Source organism: Paramisgurnus dabryanus, chromosome 9 (assembly GCF_030506205.2).
Source record: "Paramisgurnus dabryanus chromosome 9, PD_genome_1.1, whole genome shotgun sequence".
NCBI classification, from domain to species: domain Eukaryota; kingdom Metazoa; phylum Chordata; class Actinopteri; order Cypriniformes; family Cobitidae; genus Paramisgurnus; species Paramisgurnus dabryanus.
Window position 1 is genome coordinate 33,169,818 of NC_133345.1, and position 22,276 is coordinate 33,192,093.

General features: G+C 37.2%; 1 protein-coding gene across 5 annotated transcripts in view; it reads left to right on the plus strand.

Annotated features, from left to right (window-relative positions):
- celf6 (CUGBP Elav-like family member 6) overlaps positions 1 to 21,549 on the plus strand; it is a 61,160-nt gene extending 39,611 nt beyond the window's left edge. Inside the window, exons 4-13 of one of the 5 annotated variants that reach the window (XM_065257894.2) lie at positions 3,758 to 3,886; positions 4,887 to 4,966; positions 6,942 to 7,085; positions 8,547 to 8,694; positions 9,498 to 9,647; positions 9,734 to 9,796; positions 9,956 to 10,036; positions 10,366 to 10,509; positions 13,566 to 13,725; positions 15,570 to 21,549. In XM_065257894.2, coding sequence (XP_065113966.1) covers positions 3,758 to 3,886; positions 4,887 to 4,966; positions 6,942 to 7,085; positions 8,547 to 8,694; positions 9,498 to 9,647; positions 9,734 to 9,796; positions 9,956 to 10,036; positions 10,366 to 10,509; positions 13,566 to 13,693 — 1,067 coding nt within the window. In that variant the 3' untranslated portion in view covers positions 13,694 to 13,725; positions 15,570 to 21,549. The remainder of the gene's footprint in view (positions 1 to 3,757; positions 3,887 to 4,886; positions 4,967 to 6,941; positions 7,086 to 8,546; positions 8,695 to 9,497; positions 9,648 to 9,733; positions 9,797 to 9,955; positions 10,037 to 10,365; positions 10,510 to 13,565; positions 13,726 to 15,569) is intronic. The other 4 variants (XM_065257895.2, XM_065257898.2, XM_065257896.2 and 1 more) reach the window with 4 other exon arrangements.
- Positions 21,550 to 22,276: the final 727 nt, after the last annotated feature.

The following is a 22,276-nucleotide window of genomic DNA, read 5'->3' on the forward strand; positions in this document are numbered from 1 at the left end:
TCAAATCCCGGACGCATTTTCAGTGTATTTTCTGTATCTTTGTTAAAGGCTTAATAATCAGCTACAGATTAGACCCATGAGAAAAAGCTTTGATAAAACCTCACCACATGTCAACACATACAGTACCAATACGCTGTGAAACATAAATATTTTAAAGATATTTTAAGGGCATTATTCACTGATAACTTCCTACAGTATCTGCTCTTTATTTTAATGTTGATTTTAAAAATACAATGTGTTGATGCTTTACTCCATGTGTGACATTACTAACTTTAACCAGCATTAGTTGTTTGCACAGAGCTCTTCAATGACATCCAGCACACAAGTCTTAGAATGATCTTATACCAAACAGTCATGCTAGATATCTGTATTATTAACAATCTCACTTTAATGAAGAAAATCCTCCTGTTTTCAGTAAATTAGCTGTTTGTGTCCAATTGTGTATGTACTGTACATATTACAGCAAGTTTTGTGTTCCATGAAGTATCTTTTGTTCTTCATGCTCAGTGTTTTTATTTGACACAATCATGACACTGTTTTATATAACATATTTATCATGATGATGCTATAATGACATCATTTAAAAAGACGTTTACTGATGACAAACCAATGGAGACAATGAGCTCTGTGTGTACTGTAAGCACAGTTATCTGTCACACTGTTAAGTGTCTCTGCACACATTAAGAGCCATTAGTGAATTACATTGTGACCCCCGGCCTCTGAGAGACGCCACCTTCTGTGACAAAAACCCACAGCAAACCCAGCGTCTAATTCAACCGAATGAATCATGACTGATAACAATGAAAAGATAACCGAATAAAACACAGAGTCTGTAGGTGAATCTGAGTTCATGAGGAAATGAGTCTGAAGCAGCACACACACACACACACAGATATATGAAGATACTACTGCTTACACTACACTTATTGTCTGACTTTATGTCGTCGGCTGGATATTCAGTCAGGTTTTATCAGGCCAGCAGGAAGAAAAGTGTTTATGAAGTACCAGACTCCAGTGAGCACTTCAGAGAAAAACACCAGACGGTGGATTTATACAAGTTTGACAGACCAGCACCATCACATCCTTTAAACACATTCAGTCAGAGTTTTGTTTTAGGCATTTGAAGTAAACTAGTTCAGCTGAACTGTCTATTCCTACAGTTTTAGATTTGATGGATTGACAAGAATTCTGACACAAAGTCACCAAACATTTTGCACTATTTTTTTATTATTTTTAAAGGGATAGTCCAACCAAAAGTGAAAATTCTGTCATTATTCACCCTAAAGTTGTTTCAAACCTGTATACTGTAAATGTCTTTGTTCTGCTGAACACAAAATGTAAAATACGTAACCTATTTTTTTTTAAAATTATGCAAAGTAACAGATAGAAATGTGTAGGAAGATTTTAGTAACAATAGTAACAATATAGAATTTAAAAGATATTTTAAGCCGCTGATACAGTCAGTTTATTAAAATCATGTACTGTTTGAAAATTAACAGACAAATGTAAGCACAATCATTTATTTATTGTGAATTTTCCAAAGCAAAAGTAGTTAAAATGATGATGTGCTGCAGTCGCTGTCCTCCCTGGAGTTTATGAAGTACTGAGAAATATTATATTATTATTTCACAAAATCTACAAAAACATTTATCCAGCTTCTTTCTGTCAAGACGTGCATTTCAGATGTCAAAAGTACACGGCAGTTCTGTGATGTATGCTAGAGCCAATGAGCGTTTGATATCACTGTCGTAAAGCAATGTGTCGTAAAGTTTATTCTGGCGCAATATTTGAATTTAAATTCACAAGATTTCGTGTTTACGGTCGCTGATGAGAACTGTGATGAAGATCGCTGGATAAAGAGCTGAATTTAGATCTGTTCCTCACAATCGTATGAATATTAAAGATGTGAATTAAAGCAAATGAATAAAATTAACATCTTTTGTGAATTTATGTTGTGTTTTGGTGTTATTATTGTTGCATAGGAGAAAACGCCTTCTGTGTGTCACAGCGAACAAACTAAATATTACAAAATGGTTAAATGATTACAGAAATGTTATTCATTTTAAAGTTTTAAAGTGTAGTCTTGTTTAATATTGTGTTATTCTCTGAAAGTCAACATTTTATTAAGTAAATGAATAAACTGTCTTACATAAATAAGTCAGAAAATACGACTGAAAACATTTCATTAATATGATTAAGAATAGGAATATGTATAAATCTGTAGGTCTGTAAAGCTATTAATCTGTGAATTATTAACGTATTAGTCCTGTCAACACGACGATGTGATACGTTTCAGTGTAAATAGCAAATGTATGTGTGGTACAACCACACTTTCCATAAAAATACACACTTATTCTCATGAGATGACGTTGCAAATGAAGATGTTTTGAAGAATGTTTGTAACAAAGCAGATCAAGTGCAAGTGATACTTTGCAAGTGAACTGTTTGTGGAAATCGCTTGAATTAGTAGTTTGTGACAGAGGAGTTATTGTGAGTAAAATGTATTTAATGTCATGGCTCAGGTAAAGACTGCTGTGTGCTTGAATCTTTCTTGTCCTGTGAGCAGATTTGTTTTGACATGTTGTGGATAGCGAGTGACACAATGAACACAGCTGTGATTAAATTTGTCTGACATGATTTTAAGAATACGGGTCAGAAGATATATCTGTAGTGCACTATTCACCCATGTGATGGACGAGACTGAATGATGTGTTTATTGCTTGTACATGTTGTGTAGTTAGCTGTTATCTGAGTGGTGAGATGGTGCCAGGGGTCCACAGTTTTGTGATAGCTTTAATTTCTGATTCAGCCTGAACCTTGAATCAGTTTCTATTATCTGTTATACCGCAGGGCTGTTAAATGCTTCATTCTCATTGGTTAATAAAGTTTCTATGGGTTTCAATGCACACCTCTGAAGTAGTTCCAGCCTGGTCTGTCGACCCCATAACAGTTCCATTTCACTATGCCAAGTTTATCTGAAATGACGGATTTATTGACTTTCACCAAATAAAGCATAAATGTGTGTGGTAGCTAAAGAAACACATTGACAAGAATGAATAAAATAAGTAAAAAGAAAAAAAAAATACAGTAAATAAACATTTGATTGCCTCCTTTTTCAGTTTTGTTATTGCCTTCATTCCTGATCATGTAAAACTAGAACAAATGAATACAGTACATAGCTGAAATACTAGAAATATTTTTGAGCGTGATGCTAATGGTCTAATCAGTTTCAATGGATTGTGATAAGCTATGCTAAAAGTGTTAGCACCAGACCCGGAGATTAGATGAATGTATTCCAAAACTGCATATTTTCAAAAAAAGTGGAGTGTCCCTTTAAGATGTGCGGACACTACAGAAGACTGATGAAGCGTTGATGGGTTGAAATGTGTGAGATTCACTTGAAGAGGTTTCAGAAGTCATATTGAGATCAAGTAGGAAAAATCTCAGGAATTCTTGCAAATAAGAAAATGTTTTGGAATATGAGGTTACATTCACAAACCCGTGTGTTTTCTCAACATCCTTCTGAGACAGCAGCAGTTTCTCTGATGTTTACATCTGCACTATGGTAATCTCTCTCTCTCTCTCTCTCTCTCTCTCTCTCTCTCTCTCTCTCTCTCTCTCTCTCTCTCTCTCTCTCTCTCTCTCTCTCTCTCTCTCTCTCTCTCTCTCTCTCTCTCTCTCTCTCTCTCTCTCTCTCTACCTCTCTCTCTCTCTCTCTCTCTCTCTCTCTACCTCTCTCTCTCTCTACCTCTCTCAGAAGACCGGAAGGTGTTTGTAGGGATGTTGGGTAAACAGCAGAGTGAAGATGACGTCCGGAGACTGTTCGATTCATTCGGTCACATAGAGGAGTGCACGGTGCTCCGGGGTCCTGATGGGGCCAGTAAGGGTTAGCACCTACACGACTATCAGTCCACTCATAAAATCTACTGTCTAACATTATAGTGAAATACTGGTTTGCAATATTTGTGCTGTATACTCGATGCACAGTATGCAAATATTCTGTATCACTGAGATGAATGACTATTTTGGCCAGACATGTCATTTATGCAATCAATCCCACAATGCAGTGCAGTTTTTTTAGTATAAACATTTTCACATAGAATCAAATTAAAGTATCATGTATCAAGACTCTTAATGTAAAGAGAGAAACATTGTCCCACGTTTCAAACCAAAAGCATTGAACATTTCTTTTATGAATAAACAATTATTTAAGCAATTACATTTTGTGCAATTCCATGTTTTAAAAGTACAATACCATCTTCAAAAATATATGTATTCATTCAGCGCATGCACACTATAAGATTCCTACACCATTGTTTAATATTTTAATGTAATTTTGTACTCTAGCTTCACACTGTAGCATAAAATATATTTTTATGTTATTTTAACTTAACAAATTAAGATAAACAATTTCAACTTGTTTTATCAGTATTGTCAACTTTTTAAAGTCAAAACTTTCAAAAGTATTTGAAATTGACTTTAAACCGTTGTTGTTTTAACTTCATGTTGCATTTTTTTTACAGTGCTGCCTTAAATTTTTTTGTTGAATCAACTTGGATTTACACGTCATTTCAACTTACTATTATTTATCTTGATTAGAGATGAGTTGGTATAACTACAGGTTAGTTGTTATAACTTATAAAATTAAGTTGAATTTTCTCAACTATACTTTATAAGTTGTGACAACTCATCTCTGTTGACATGACTTGAAAAAAAAAAAATTTAAGGCAGCAAAGTATTTTTTACAGTGTGTATTTATTTGATCTATCAGTATAGACTGACTTGAATGGTTTGGTGATATCTTAATTGGTGATTTCTTAATGTAATCTTGTTTCAGATGAGCCAGCACAGTTAAACTAGTCTTTCACTATCTTCTCTCTTGACAGGTTGTGCTTTTGTGAAGTTCTCCAGTCATTCAGAGGCTCAAGCAGCTATTAACAGTCTCCATGGTGGACAGACCATGCCAGTAAGACTCACACATACTTTATTATTAGATGAGATTATAAAATTATGTCATTCTGCGCTTGAGTTTGTCAAATATGGACCCACATTAAAGATGCATTTGCTTAAAATTTAGATGATTTGTCCAAGTCGTGTTGCCAGTAACCTAATGCATATTTATTGGTTACACGTATTTTTTTGTGCATGTGTGTGTGCGTGTGTGCGTGAGAAAGTTTTAACTTGATTGGTGAATGAATATCACAATATAACAAATCATAATGCTACCAGAAAGCTAAAACAGTCTTGCTCTTTGTTTTCTTTATGCATAATATCCTTTCTTTCTAATTTATCTGGGGTGACGTGGCCTGGTTGTGTTTTTATTCAGGACAGATTGAGAATGAATTGAAATGTCTTTGTGAAGGTCAGTGATTTCAAAGATGGAATGTGTTTGTGTCATTTCCCAGTTCAATTCAGCAATTATATTTTCAGTTATTGTTTTTATTTCTTTTATATGCAAATGGCTACGGTTCACGAGAAATCCAATCCAGACAGTCTTCACTTCAAGTCAAATGCAGTCCTCTCATGAGATTAGATTTGTGAACCTATGATAAATGTCTCGGCCTGGGTCTGTCGGAGATGACAGCTCTGCTACAGCTTATCAGATTCATTTCAGACAGAGATAGCGGCGGTCGCTCTATTGTGAATATTGTGTTGGCTTCATGAGATTGTGCTTTACAGGGAGGAAAATGACAGAAACTTTTAATGGCATCTTTGAATGTCTGTACAGTTCAGATTCTTGACTTTTCTGTTTGTTCTTGTTTTTTTAAGTGCAGCCATTTCATTGCAAAAAAAATGTTATTTTGTGTATTTGGTATAATACAATGTGTTCGCGTGGTTTATGGTTAAAGCTCATTATTTTCAACACACCGTACATTTTTGTAGCTCCAGATTAATTTTTGCCAAGTTCCTAATAAAAATAATGTCTTTATATCCATTTATTTGCTGACAATTGAAATGGGGAAAACATGGTCTTAATAACAAAATAGATTCTGTGGTTTCTGATCTTGAAAACTGCAGAGAAAACAATTTCAAAGTCGTTTCTCAATAACACAATGCTAATGTGTTTATGTACTTTAAGTACATTTTAGAAATATACATTTTATGGAATAACCCTGATTTTTAATCACATCTTTCTTGTGTCTTGTCATGCTCTCAGTCTTTTACATTTGCTGTCGGGTGACTTTATGTCACTCCAGAGGATTGCTTTTGATAAAATTCAATAGATACTGGACTGAAATGATCACAATACATTTAGAAATGAATGTAAGATGGATGTAAGATGTAAGAGCAAGGAAATGAGATGCACGCAGAAAGAAAGAGAGAGAGAGAGAGACTTTAAATCTCACGGTCTTTTTAAGGATTTAATTGGACATAAGTGCTTTAGTGCATTGACATACAGCAGTGTTGTATGTGCTGTAAAGTGTCTGTGGCAGTCAGCTGTGTATGTGCTGCTCCTCCAGATCAATGCTGATAACAGCCTGAGAGTTCAGTTAAATCAATCAATGTCTACAGCACAACAGTGAGATGTAAAGCGGTTGTAGCCTAGTGGTTAGAGTGTCGGGCTTGTAACCCGAGCGTTGCCGGTTCGAGGCTCACGACCGGCGGGTTGCGACTGTGGTGCCCTTGAGCAAGGCACCTTAACCCTAATTGCTCCCCGGGCGCTGCAGGGATAGCTGCCCACTGCTCCGGGTGTTTGTGTGTTCACGACTTGCAGTGCGTGTGTTCACTATTCACTGGATGGGTTAAATGCAGAGGTCACATTCCAAGTATGGGTTACCATACATTGGCAAATACTCACTTCACTTTATCACTTCACTTCACTTTAAACAGAAAGATTATTGCTGATAAAGTTTTCTTTAGACATTCTGTTTGTGTGTGTGTGTTTGTGTGAGCGTGCATGTGCGTGTGTATAAGACTCACTGCGTGTTTGTGTTTTTTAGGGAGCTTCTTCCAGTCTCGTTGTGAAGTTTGCAGACACAGATAAAGAACGAACTCTCCGTCGGATGCACCAGATGGCTGGTCAGCTCGGGATCTTCAGCCCCATGACCATACAGTTTGGAGGTTATGGAGCGTATACACATGCTGTGAGTCTCAAACACACACAAACACTGTGAGTCTCATACACACACACACACACAGTAAGTCTCATTCACACGTGTACACACCCAACCTTATTGTCATGGTAAAGCAGTCTTTACATTGCCAAAGCATAGACACATTACATACACACACAATATATTCACAAAACCTTATAACCATCTCTCTAACTCTTTGTCTCACTCTATATGTCTCACTCTTTCTTTCTTTCTGTCTGTCTCTCTGTCTCACTGTTTCTGTCTGTCTGTCTGTCTGTCTGTCTCCATCAGGCTCTCTCTACTGGTATGTCTGTCTCACTTTCTCTGGTCTCTCTGTCTCACTCTCTATTTCTCACTCTTGCTGTCTGTCTATCTCTCTGTGTCACGCTTTCTCTATTGTCCTGTCTGTATCACTCGTCACACTTTCTCTATTGGCTTGTCTGTCTCACTCTCTGTCCCACTCTTTTATCGGCCTTTCTGTCTCACTTTTCATCACTCTTTCTATTGGCACTCTCTGTCACACTCTCTCTATTGGCCTGTCAGTCTCACTCTTCTATTTGCCTGTCTGTCTCACTCTTCTTTTGGTCTGTTTGTCACACTCTTCTATTGGCCTGTTTCTCTCACTCTTCATCACTCTTTATATTGGCACTCTCTGTCACACTCTCTCAATTGGCCTGTCTGTCTCACTCTTTGTCACTCATTCTATTGGTTTGTCTCTCACACTTCATCACTCTTTCTATTGGCACTCTCTGTCACACTCTCTTTATTGGTCTGTCTCACTCTTCTATTGGCCTGTCTCACTCTCACTTTCCGTCAGACTCTTTCTATTGGCCTGTCTCACTCTCCGTCACACTCTTTCTATTGGCATGTCTTTCACACTCTTCGTCACATTCTTTCTATTAGCCTGTCTATTTCACTCTTTGTCACTTTTTCTATAACCAATCTCTGTCACACTCTCTCTATTGGCCTGTCTTACTTTCAATTTCCGTCAGACTCTTTCTATTGGCCTGTCTCACTCTCCGGCACACTCTTTCTATTGTCCTGTCTGTCTCACTCTTTGTCACTCTTTCTATTAGCACTCTCTGGCACACTCTCTCTATTAACCTGTCTCACTCTTGTCACACACTCTCTATTGGCCTGTCTCACTCTTGTCACACTCTCTCTATTAACCTGTCTCACTCTTAGTCACACTCTTTCTATTGGCCTGTTTGTCACACTCTTCTATTTGCCCGTCTGTCTCACTCTTCATCATTCTTTATATTGGCACTCTCTGTCAGACTCTCTCTATTGGCCTGTCTCACTCTCACTCTCCTTCACACTCTTTCTATTGGTCTGTCTGTCACACTATTCTATTGGCCTGTCTGTCTTACTCTCCATCACACTCTCTCTATTGGCATGTCTGTCTCACTTTCTCTGGTTTTACTGTCTCACTCTCTGTCTCAATATCTCTGTCTGTCTCTCTTTCTTTAGCAGATCATGCAGCAGCAGGCCACTCTTATGGCAGCATCGCAGAGCTCCTATCTGAACCCGATGGCAGCCATTGCGGCCGCTCAGATGCAGCAAATTGCAGCTTTCAACCTCAACGGTCTGGTGGCTGCACCGCTGACTCCCTCTTCAGGTGACACACACACAAACACACGCACACACACACACACACACACACACACACACACACACACACACACACACACACACACACACACACACACACACACACACACACACACACACACACACACACACACAGACACACATTCTGGTTTCCATGTTTTGTGGGGACATTCCATAGACGTAATGCATTTTATACTGTACAAACTGTATATTCTATTCCCCTTACCTGCCCCATTCCCTAACCCCAACCATCACAAAAACCTTTCTTGTACCTTAGATTTTCAAGATACATCATCCTGTTTGATTTATAAGCTTGTTTCCTCATGGGGACATCAAAATGTCCCCACAAGGTCACAAAAACACTGGTATTCCTATCTTTGTGGGGACAATTGGTCCCCACAACGTGATAATTACCAGGTACACACACACACACACACACACACACACACACACACACACACACACACACACACACACACACACACACACACACACACACTTTACCTGTCAGCTTTAGTCTACCATGACTCAATTGTCCTTGGAGAAAAACTCAATGAGCAATCAGTGTTAAAAGCCAAGAGACTGTAGACATGAGAAAATGCACATACTTCTGTTCCAGCCAGTATGACGGACCGAATCAGCTTCAGTGTGTGAATCTGGACAGCCAAAAGAGCAACAGATGTCTTTATGTATATCTGAAACCATTAATGTCCCATGACCCTGATAAACAGCGGTTTTGAAGGACATGTCTCAGTTTTGGCTGATATTGATGACGGCTGTATTTTTTATTCTGTAATGTGTTTTGTTCAGGCACCAGCACACCTCCAGGCTTCACCCCCACAGCTGTTCCCAGTTTAGCTGCACCCATTGGTGTAAATGGATTCAGCACTCTCCCACACCAGACCAATGGACAGCCCACATCAGAGCCCATCTACACCAATGGGATCCATCCGTACCCAGGTTTGCAATTGAAAATGGGGGAAACTAAAATCAAAAGATTGTGACTGACAGTTCTAGTATTAATAAACTTCAACATGTGTCTACAGCACAGAGCCCGACGCTCACAGATCCTCTCCAGCAGGCGTATGCTGGTGTCCAACATTATGCAGGTGCTTCTCCTGTTATTTATTACTGTCTGTTTGTCTGTCTTTGTGCGTGTGTACACATGTATGTACTAAAGTTTGTGATATAGTGTGTCAGTTGAATATAATGTGTCATGTGATAGTATTAACATAAATGATCTTTCGTTTGTCCACTCATGGTTACAGCAGCGTATCCCGCTGCATATGCACCCATTAGTCAAGCATTTCCCCAGCAAGCGACCATCATCCCTCAACAACAGCGAGAAGGTAAGAAAGACCACACCCACTTTAAATGAAAGCATAGAGAGAGAGAGAGACGTAGAGAGAGACGTAGAGAGAGACGTAGAGAGAGACACTGATAACCCCAAAGACACTGTAAAATAATTTTGTTTATCCTAATTTTCCATAAGTTAACATCTTACCGGATGATTTAAAATGCTCATCAAACATCTTTTAACAAAGATGACAATGAGTCTTTTATAAGATCATAGGCTGAACAGATGGTAGAAGAACAATGTAATGCTTTCAATTCACAAACTGCTTTTCTGGGTTTGTGTGTTAATTTATTTCTCCGTCTCTGTTCGTGCCTCCTGCAGGACCGGAGGGCTGTAACCTCTTTATTTACCACCTGCCGCAAGAGTTTGGCGACGCTGAGCTCATGCAGATGTTTCTGCCCTTTGGCAACGTCATTTCCGCCAAAGTCTTTGTGGACCGGGCCACCAATCAGAGCAAGTGTTTTGGTGAGTACCCATAATGCTCTTTAAACGCTTGAGCGAGCCGGACTGTCACCTGGGTGCCGAGCTTTAAGAAATCATCTTACGCCTCACTTCACACAATTACTTCATCTCATGCCTTTATTTCCCGCGTATACACTAATCAAGATGCAATTAAAACTAAGAAAGTGGCGTCCTGCCTGAGTGAGCGTAACAGAGATTTGTGAGTGCATCCCGTTGGGTTTTGCTCATCAGTGAGCAGTTATGAGATCCTTTACACCAGAGGTTCATTCTCATCTCACTGATATCCATCATTCTTCTCCTCAGGTCTCAAACATTTCTCTCTACAGTGACTCACTGAACTATAATGTGACCGCAGCTCTGCTACATTGTAGATGTTTTTGTAGTGATTTTATCTTTATAAAGATTAGCAGCACAACAACTAAACACATAAACACGATTTGTGATAATGGTGATGCTATGATCATGTGTTAATTCAGTTGCGATTATAAAAAAACAACAATGTCGTCCTGCAGGACTGTGTTCATGCAACTTAAGATACTGAGTTTATTAATGCTTCAGCAACAAAAAATTCTTGCTTTTTAGTCTAGGGTCACTAAGCAATAAATCTACGTCATCGCCTGACTAAACAAAACTGCTTGATGCTTTCACCGTATTAATTGTTTGTATTTATCTCTCTGTAGAGGAAAGCATATGTGCGCAGGCGGGTGTTTCTTTACAAAGTAACACTGCCATCTACAGGCCTGAAATAAATGATTTAGTCAATTTCATGGATCTGTGTAGATCTTATTGAGAGCGTTGTCACGTGTACTTTTCAGTTTTTCACTACATAGTTGTTGTGTAAACGTAGCCTTGATCCCCACAAGGTGATCAGGTCTTATATCACTTCGAAGGGATTTATTTGTGATAGCAACCAGGTGGATGTACATCATAATGCTTATGACGACTACTTGCATCATTAGTAATTATATTGACGTAAGATATATTGTGTTTTTGTAAGAAATACAAACTTTTTGAGAACGAGATCTGTTAACCGCTTGTGTACCACAAATTGCTCTATTTTTGTAGAACATGGTTGTGAAAGATTTGTAATCTCATTTAAATGCTTCCTGGATAATTAAATGTTAAATAAAATAAGTAATAAGTAAAAAAACACAAGGAACTGATGGACATCAATGGTTATATATGAATACAGATTAATTGTTTGTATCATTTTTCATGATAATGTCTTCTAGAGGTAACGAGAAATAGGATATAAAAGGAGAAAAGGATAGGACCTAGTACTAATCCCTGCGGTACGCCGTATTTAACCGGAGAGTGATATGACTTTTTCTCGTTTTCATAAACAAAGTGATAGCGGTTGGTTAAATACGATCTAAACCAGGCTAATGCCTGACCACTGATGCCAACATAGTTTTCTAGTCTATCTAGTAAGATTGTGTGATCTATTGTGTCAAAGGCTGCACTAAGGTAGTAATATAAGAATTGAGATTGCACCACGATCAGAAGTTAAAAGGAGGTCATTTGTAACTCCAAGCAGTGCTATCTCTGTGTTATGGTGGGGCCTGAATCCTGATTGGAACTTTTCATACATACTATTATTTACTAAGAATGTGCATCATTGACTTGCCACTGCTTTTTCTCATATTTTAGAACATATTTATAATGTTTATAATACGAATCAAAGATTTTGAATCAAGCAGAATCCTAAGTGCTGTGTAATAATATTTATTGATGATTTTGTAATTGTAATAGAATGGTCATATCATAATAAATATACAAGTCTGCATTTTTTATATTAATGTTCACTTAATATTAAATGAATGAATCTGTTAATAGTGATTACACAAGCTACAGTTGGTTACTCAGAATTCAGTTCCCCTTTCTAAAGCTTTGCTGTAGTGTAAAGTAGATCTCTCTTCACAGCTGTATAATAATAACTCAAGTGTTTCCGCTGTGTTCTGATTATTATAGTTCACATTATTAAACTGTAGACATGCATTGACACACACTGAAATTTTCTTCTTCTGCATCTTTTCATTTAAACTTTATTTGTATCCCTGTTCATTAAAATCATGACTTACAAACACAAGCAGGAGGTCTCAGCTCTCTTCATTTCAGTTGCATTAAAAATGCAGAAGAAAGTTCAGGAAGGAAGTAGCTTGTTTCCTCTAGGATGGAAAGAATCGTCCTCTTCTTCCTTTATTTCTCATCTGTAATTGGTTAAACGTGATCACAAATGACAGATTGTCATTCTCAGTGCTGTTACCATAATAGATTAATAGTTTATAACCTTTATTAAAATATTTCTGTAAGGTTTTGTGCAACATCCTAACAATAAAAGAGCAGGTGTGTGGAAGTGTTTTCAGTGTCAGTCAAGCAGAGCATCTTATTTTTTATTTCCCTTTGCAAAATTCACTTGCTGTTGAATATTACAGATTTTTAAAGTCGGTTTTTCAACGTGTTACGATGTTACGGCAGCAAAGTCCTTGATTATTACACCAGATTGAGAGTAAAGTTCCTAGCCATATCGACCTTAGAAATCTCAACTTTTAATTTTCCATCGGTCTTAGTACACGATGTAACTACAGAAGAGTCAAGTTTTAAATAGGAAAAATACCAAAACTCTTTGGTTGTTTTTTAGCGCAATGCTAAAGGTCTAATCAGATTCAATGGGTTGTGCTAAGCTATGCTAAAAGTGATAGCGCCAGACACGGAGATCAGCTGAATGGATTCCAAAATGGGGGCTGAAAAATGAGCATATTTTCAAAAAAAAGTGGAGTGTCCTGATTACACATGCAGAATAATTGAATCCGGCCATTTGAATTATTTGAAAATAATGCAGACTTCTGTGTAACTCTGCTTCGCGTCATGACCGCATTACCACCTTGGGTGTGCATTATCTTTGAATAATTCAACGGCCTGTCGTCAATTATTCCTTACATAGGCCTATATACAGTTTATATATACACTATTTAGGCTTATGTATTTACAAAGTATAATATTATTTTACCTATGACCTTGTCTCTCTGTCTCTCTCTCTCTCTCTCTCTCTCTCTCAGGTTTTGTAAGCTTTGATAACCCGTCTAGTGCTCAGGCAGCAATTCAGGCAATGAACGGTTTTCAGATTGGCATGAAGAGACTGAAGGTTCAACTGAAGAGGCCGAAAGACGCCAATCGTCCATACTGATAATGAACTGACAGCTGTAGCGCCCCCCAAAGGTCAGAGGTCATAGACTTTACACATGCATTGTGTGCTATCTACACTTCTCTGAGTGGAACTTTGCATCTATAATTAAATGTGTTCATTTAACCGCAGACATACTGTAGGGAAATCCTGTTTCAGAAAAGATCACACCCAGATAACACTTCTGTCATCCTGTGCTCTCTTTCATGGCACTTTAATGTGTGTGTGTGAGAGTGTGGGTATGTGTGCATGTGAGTGCGTGTGTGTGTGCATGCATGCGTACATACGTGTGTGTGTGTTTGTGTGTGCATGTGAGTGCGCGTGTTTTGCGTCTGTGTCCGTGTGCACGTGTGTTTTTGTGTGCGTGCTTGTGTGTATGTGTGCGTGTGTATGCATGTGAGTGCGTCTGTGTGTGTGAGTGTGCTTGTGCGCATGTGTGTGTGTTTAGATAACATTGTAAAACTGCAGAAAATAACTCTCATCTCAATCTTTGTTTCTTTGATCTTAAAAACACCCTAAATAAGAGTGTAGTATACTAATGTGAAGCTAAAGAGAAACATACCATGGACTCTTGTGTTGTTTTTTTGTTGTTTGTTTAATAGTAGATCAGGACGGCTGTGTTCTAATGTAAACCTCATGTCCATCATCAGGGGAAACTCTCTCTCTCTCTCTTTCCATTACTGTAAGTTCTTTCACTTCACCCCATGGATGGACGTCATGTGACAGATGTGACCGTGGCATGACGTGATCTCTATATATTTCTATTGTCTCCAGTGGTGAAGTGAAACTGCTCTCTTTTGATAGCTGGTATCTGCTCTACATTATTCAACAGCTGATTGGTTGATTCTCGATAGGTGGTGACCTTTGACCCTTTTGCTATCGTACTGTGAACTGTTGTGCGTGTGCAGTGTGATGGATTGATGTTTCTTCATTTCTGTTTTTTAGCTGTTTGTTTGGTGTGTATTGTGCTTTGGATACAACGTGCTGTCAACGCTTTTAAATATAAACGTTTGCAAACAGAAGTATTTTTAAATAATTCGTTTGACTATATTTACTCATCCTCATGTCTTTTAAACCCCCAATGACTTATGTTGTTCTTCTGGGTTCTTCTTTTTGGTTATAGTGAGAGTGGATGGTGACCATCTCTAAAAGCTTCAGAAAGGCACCAAAGCGTCACTAAACATCTCCACACAACACATTTTGTAGATTTGACATGTGTCGAATGCATACAAAGGGATCTGATGAAAAACAAATATAAATATAATCCATTATTTGATTCTGAATCTTAGCTCTTTTGGTAGTTTAAATGCAGTATTTAATACTGACAGACGTCAAAATCTGATCCCCTGCATATGATCACATGATAATCAACAGAGATTTGCCACTAAAATACACTGAAGAAATAGATTTCAAGTATGTAACAAATAAAATCTGTTTTTAATTTAATAACTAACTTGTGCTGTATATTGTCATGCAAAATACGAGAGCTATAAGAGAACACGTAACGTCCACTACAATGCACAAAAATAATTGTCTGGGTCTCTCAGGAGAATATTATTAAAATGTAATTCTTTATTTTCATTGTGGTGGTATTTTTAAACGCTATTGTTCAAATATTAAAGTGTTACCATAATTTTGAATCGCAGTTAAAAATATGAGATCTGGACAAATTTAAGAATTTGGCAAAAAAAAAAGCACCATGCAAACAAAATTTTATACTGAAATAGTGTAATATGTTTGTAGTTAAATCTGATCTGCAGATGTTATTATCATCATGTGTACATTAAGTAAAACACTTCTGACTACTTATCTGAATATCTTCAGACCTCCATGATGTCTCACATTTCTCCTTCAATTCTCTTGTGTTTCTCTCTGTCAGGATGAAGAACTACAACATCTTATTTCCACAAGTGCAGTATTAAAGACTTTAGCTGTGCTACATATCACAGGAGGCGAGCGCTCATCACTGAGGCCTGAAATCAAAGTGGAACACAAAGATTTTTTCGGCCAACTTTTTCCCCGTTTCTGCTTTGGCATTTGCTGAATACATTTTGCAGATATCAACTTTTTTGCTGCTGTTTTAGACAAGATTTGAAGAAACCTTTATGAACGCATTATACTGAGAGCATGCAGAAACAAACCCATATACACACTCGCACAGAGATTATTCCTTAGAGCCTTTACACATGCACATTTACATACAAAACAGATCCGTATTCTGAAAATGTATTGATATCTTTATGCACACACGAACACACACCAGCCTGCTGCCGTTTTGGTTTTCGTGCCTCTACACTGCGTTGACTGGAGGAAAATCCAGGAATATTAAAATGCATCATTCCTTAGAGAATAGGGACCAAAGGACTACACGCTTTTTAAAAGAATATACATATATAAATATATATATTTAAAAAGAAAAACATACATTGTAGCTGCGAGTATAAAGATTAACATTAAGAGTAGAAATGAGAATGTTTATATCATCTAACAGAGAAATGAGACATTCGATATTGAATGTTCTCTTCATGTAGATTAGATTATAGCAGTAGACTTGCTCATTTTCCATGTTTTTCTATTAGTTTTTTTAGTGAAGATAATACTTGAAGAAAATGTACAAAAACAGACGTTAAGCTGACGGTCAGTGCGCCTTCTTTCCTGAACACAACCGTCTGCTCATCGTGTGCTCTCACTTCTCATTCCAGCATTAGACAGACGTGGAAGTGAGTCTGAATCTGACAGGTGCAGGTTCACAGAAGCCTTTGTCTTATAAAGCGACAATCCACAGTAAGAGCAGTTAAACGTTTATTTCTTTCATGTGCAAACTGAACTGAAACTGCCAAATGATCAGAAGTGATACTGAAGGAAACATTCAGATGATTATTTTTCTCTTTAAACTTCGCCAAGCACAGAAGAGCAGATTTCTCGGTCCTGAAAAGAGATGCAGGACAACACTACAGCTTTCAGTGTTAATCCCACAGTAAAACCCCTGCTTACACTTCATCTGTATCTCGACACAGACAATCTCATCTGATCATATCATGAGTTAAGGCGAACCTTAATGTCTACATGTAACACATTTATCCTTCATGTCATGCCATAGAAACGTATTACATTTTAATGAATGAATATGAAGATAAAACTTGCTGCTTGAAATCTCATACATCAATCTGGTCTCACTGTTAATATGTAACATTAACACGTAACTTTCAAAAACAAAAAATATACTTTTATGTACATTCACCTAAAGGTTTATTAGGAACACCTGTTTTATTTCTCATTAATGCAATCTAATCAACCAATCACATGGCAGTTGCTTCAATGCATTTAGGTCCTGGTCAAGACAATCTTCTGAACTCCAAACTGAATGTCAGAATGGGAAAGAAAGGTGATTTAAGCAATTTTGAGCTTGGCTTGGTTGTTGATGCCAGACGCGCCGGTCTGAGTATTTCACAATCTGCTCAGTTACTGGGATTTTCACGCACAACCATTTCTATGGTTTACAAAGAATGGTGTGAAAAGGGAAAAAACATCCAGTATGCGGCAATCCTGTGGGTTAAAATTCCTTGTTGATGCTAGAGGTCAGAGGAGAATGGACCGACTGATTCAAGCTGATAGAAGAACAACTTTGACTGAAATAACCACTCGTTACAACCGAGGTATGCAGCAAAGCATTTGTGAAGCCACAACACGCACAACCTTGAGGCGGATGGGCTGCAACAGCAGAAGACCCCACCGAGTACCACTCATCTCCACTACAAATAGGAAAAAGAGGCTACAATTTGCACAAGCTCACCAAAATTAGACAGTTCAAGAGTGGAAAATGTTGCCTGGTCTGATGAGTCTCGATTTCTGTTGAGACATTCAGATGGTAGAGTCAGAATTGAGCGTAAAGAGAATGAGAACATGGATCCATCATGCCTTGTTACCACTGTGCAGGCTGCTGGTGGTGGTGTAATGGTGTGGGGGATGTTTTCTTGGCACACTTTAGGCCCCTTAGTGCCAATTGGGCATCGTTTAAATGCCACGGCCTACCTGAGCATTGTTTCTGACCATGTCCATCCCTTCATGACCACCATGTACCCATCCTCTGATGGCTACTTCCAGCAGGGTAATGCAGCATGTCACAAAGCTCGAATAATTTCAAATTGGTTTCTTGAACATGACAATGAGTTCACTGTACTAAAATGGCCCCCACAGTCACTAGATCTCAACCCAATAGAGCATCTTTGGGATGTGGTGGAACGGGAGCTTCGTGCCCTGGATGTGCATCCCACAAATCTCCATCACCTGCAAGATGCTATCCTATCAATATATTGCTTTCAGCACCTTGTTGAATCAATGCCACGTAGAATTAAGGCAGTTCTGAAGGTGAAATGGGGTCAAACACAGTATTAGTTTGGTGTTCCTAAGAATCCTTTAGGTGAGTGTACGTTTAAATAGATGCTGAGGCGTCTCAATTTAATCAAAGCATTATTACAGCTACAAAATGTAAAACATTTACAAATCTTTCATACCATAAATATTGCTGTATAATTTCCATTTAACCATTTTATCAAGATTCATTGCAGATTTTTCTTCTGTATTCATATTTTACATATCAGCATCTTCATGTGTTTATCTCAGTTGATCATTTTGTGTTTGTTATCATCTCACATTATCTCTGTTACATTAGATGAATGAGACTGAGATTGGACTGAAATTATGATGACCTTTGACCTCTTAACCTTCATGCCAGCACATGAGAAATAGTCCGTTTTATCATTTCTGATGTGAATGTCATTAGTTAGTTGAATTACCCTTCATTTTTATTTTTATTTTATGTCTTTAAAAATGTGCATTAGTTTGATCTTACGGGAGGATCTTTTATAAGAGTGTCTGAATAATCTTTTGTGTGAAAACCACGCAATCGCTTGATTTTTTATTACCTGTAAGTTAAATCATTAGATGTTTTGCCTTTTCCATAACATAAAGACTTTGCACACTTTGAAAGTGCCAAAAAACGTCAATTTATTTTGCAGTTAGTGTTCAATGCTAAAGTCATTTTATTTATGTAGCACACAGATTTTACTAAAGCACTAAAATAGTTTCTCTAAAGCACAAGATTGAAATCCCAATGGCCACAACATTTTGCATTTAACATGATTGATATGAAGTAAATTCTCTCATGATCTTCATTGTAGTTGCATTTATACAGCGGATATCTTGCAGAGTAAAGGACATGACCGAATTAAATTCTCAATATTGATCCGTCTGTGGTGAGATCTGGTTGGTGTGAAATAAGGTCAGAAACCCTGTGAAGGGTCTGGGTAAAATCTCATAACTGTTTGGGAACCCATGCAATCTTTATCAGTGTTAGAGTATCAGTACGGAGTCAAAAAATAAGAAAAAGTCTATCATTAATATTTACTTCTCTCTGTCTCAGTGCCAACATTGTTAAAAGTGAGGAACATAAAATCTATCAAGTTCATTTGTATCAAGTGTTCATTCTCATTGTATTTCTGTCAGATGGACAATTTCTTTGGCCGATCGTCAGATCTGTACATTAGTATTTGTGTGTGACATTTGTTAAGTGGTCGTGTGAGCGCAGAACGTTCTGTAGCAGAGGGTTCATCTTCAGACGCCCTCAGGGCTTCAATCTCACTAAAAATAGCAGCAATTGTCAAGGAGAGGAAGTCAAATGTAATTTGTCCAGAAATAATTAAAGGAAACTTTTAGACAGGGAAATAAATGAAAGCATCTTATTTAATAGTTTGTGTGTGCGTGCGTGTGTGTGCGTATAAAAGGGAATGAAGAGGTGCTGTGATTTGTCATTTAATGATCTGACATTGTTGTAAATGCATGCAGGTGCTTGAGCTCCACAGATATTTTTTAACCTCTCAGGGCATCAGAGATTCAATGATGTCAATGTTTGTGGAGTTTCTCAGGCACCTGACATATCCGAACCTTTATGATGCTGTACAGTAAAACACTTACTTTATTTTTCATCTGATCTTAAGACACAAGAGAAAAGAAACCGATCACAGAGGTATAAATCAAAGCAAACAGTAGAGAATCGGACGGTTTGAATGAGTGTGTTGTAAATATAATCTGAATACTGTAAAATAATAGTGAGGGAGGACTACTGAGGGATTAAATACTTATAAAGTATTCAGTGTTCAGCTAAAACACAATGTTTTTAAGTTTTGTATACCCTGACTGTATTTACATGAAGGTTTATGTTATCATATATTCAGAGATTAAAGCACCTAAATGATAATCAGCCCTATAAAGCATCAGCGCTGGTCAATTATAAAGTCAAAGGTTTATGAAAGAAGATCTTAGGAGGTGTTTAGAAGTATGCTGTGCTGAATCTCACATCTCCTAGTTCACCCTAAAATCAAATGAAATCATTTAATTATAATTTCACATTACTGTGATGCCAAAAAGTCTCATTCTCTATCATTAATTATTAATGATATTGTTTTATTGTATAAACTGTCCTGGACTTAAAGTCTTATGTTTCTTTAGACACACACAGAACAAGTTTAGTTGATTAAAAATGAATATTTGTGCCTTGTTATTGATTTCAAATCAAACGTTATTTACATTAAATTACAGCATATAACAATCACCACTCAGAATAATAAAACAAATACTGAAGCCTTATTCAATGTGAATTTTGTTTGTCATAAAAATGTAAGAATGCAAAAAAAAATGTTCAACGTTTTTAAAAGGCTTCATTGACTAAAGTTTCTATTTGTGTTTAGGGTTGAAGGCTGAGCTGGATGTGAGATTCACACGCACACACGTGTCTCTGTCTGTATCATACCTGTGACTATCTCTGTTTTGTCTCTGTCACGTCCACACTGGATTCTCATGATACCCTCGTACTTCTATAAAGACCATATAATATTAAAACATTTACAGACATATGGGGAATAACACTCGAAAAATGAAAATGTTTATATTTGACCTAGCATGTTTAAGTGTGTAATAATTTCTATATTACCGAGTCTGAGGAAAATATAAAATTATTTAAGAGAAGTGTTTATATTGTTTATATTCATGATATCAGATGATCGTGTTTATTATTTAGATTTTGAATCCCAGTCTTTTTTTTTCAGAAATTTGCCTTGAAACTGATTGAACACTGTTTTCTTTTCTGGAATTATTTTAAATTAAATGTTTTTTTTTTATGAAAGTGTGACGATGCAAAATATCTACATTTATGTTTTAATGTCATTGTTTTAATGTTGTTTTATGAAAGAGAGATTTGTGTCCTATAGGTGAAGATCACAAACCTTCATTAATGTATGCATGTATTTTGTCATGCATGCATTCAGATATTATTTCATGAGGTAAATGAACAATAAAACCACCATAAGAGTCGTCCACACGTGCTCTATATTAGGCTAAATATTATTTTTGATTGTTAAAGGAATTTTATGTGAGAAACAGACTGATTTAAATCCATGTCATTTTATCTTTCTGGGGCTTTTGTCCTGTTTGAAGTGACAGATGTGTTTAAACCAAAAACATTTTCTTGAGTAAAATCAAATCACAGGTTTGGAGTGACAAGAGGGTGCAAGATTTGGATGAATGCTGTTTTTTTCATGAATGAAAGGTTACACAGAGATCATCTCAGATTCATACCTTTATCACAGCTGTTTGGACCAAACTCACATGAGCTGCAGGACTCAATATTCCCTTTTCTTCAATTATTTTTCCTTTCTATTTCTTTTAAACAATTTTATTAGAAGAGACAACAGACTTTGTTGTGTAAGATAATGTGAGATGGGCTTGGTTTTGCTCTTGCTCATGATCTCTGTATAGCTCTAGATTCTGCTTAGACTCTTAATAAAGCACAGATCTGTAAACCACGACGCCTCCTCGCCTTCATTCACATTCTTTCTGTTTTTCTTTCAGAAGATGCATTAGCACGTGTGTGATTGTGTTAATGGAGATAATGATGTTCAGCACATCTGAATAGCTAATAAGATGAGAGGGTTCGAAGCAAATCATTTTAAAAGGGCAAATCATGAATAATTAATGAGGAGGAATACGTTACGGAAGTTACGTTTTTTTTATTTACCTGACAAAAATCTCATAAAAAAGTCATAGAAAGTTATTGCAGATGTTTCATGATGTGAAGCTGATTCTTGAGTTATTGTATTTTCTGTGTGTGTGAGAGAGAGAGAGAAAGAGAGACAATGTATGTTTTTGACAGTGTATGTTAACAAATCTGAGCACATTTTGAGACATTGAAGTTTATTTAAAAAATCTATAGAGGAGACAAATGTAGCATTGCTTGTGGAGATTAAGTGTCACAAAATCATAATCAATATCCAATCAGGAGAAACACAACAAGCCGTGCGGACACATGAGGTTATATCTCCATAGCAACAGGCCAGGTGTGGTTGAGACTGAAATACTCTGGTATTGATGTGAGTTTAGCTGGCATAGATAGGAGCTGTGGATGGAGAGATTAAGAGAGAGGGAATTAAAATGAGAGATGTCGATGATGAACTTCATTCATCCGTCAGTGCCCGATAAACAATGTTTACATCATCATCGACATGAGTTGTTTTTAAGATGCTCTAAGCTTTT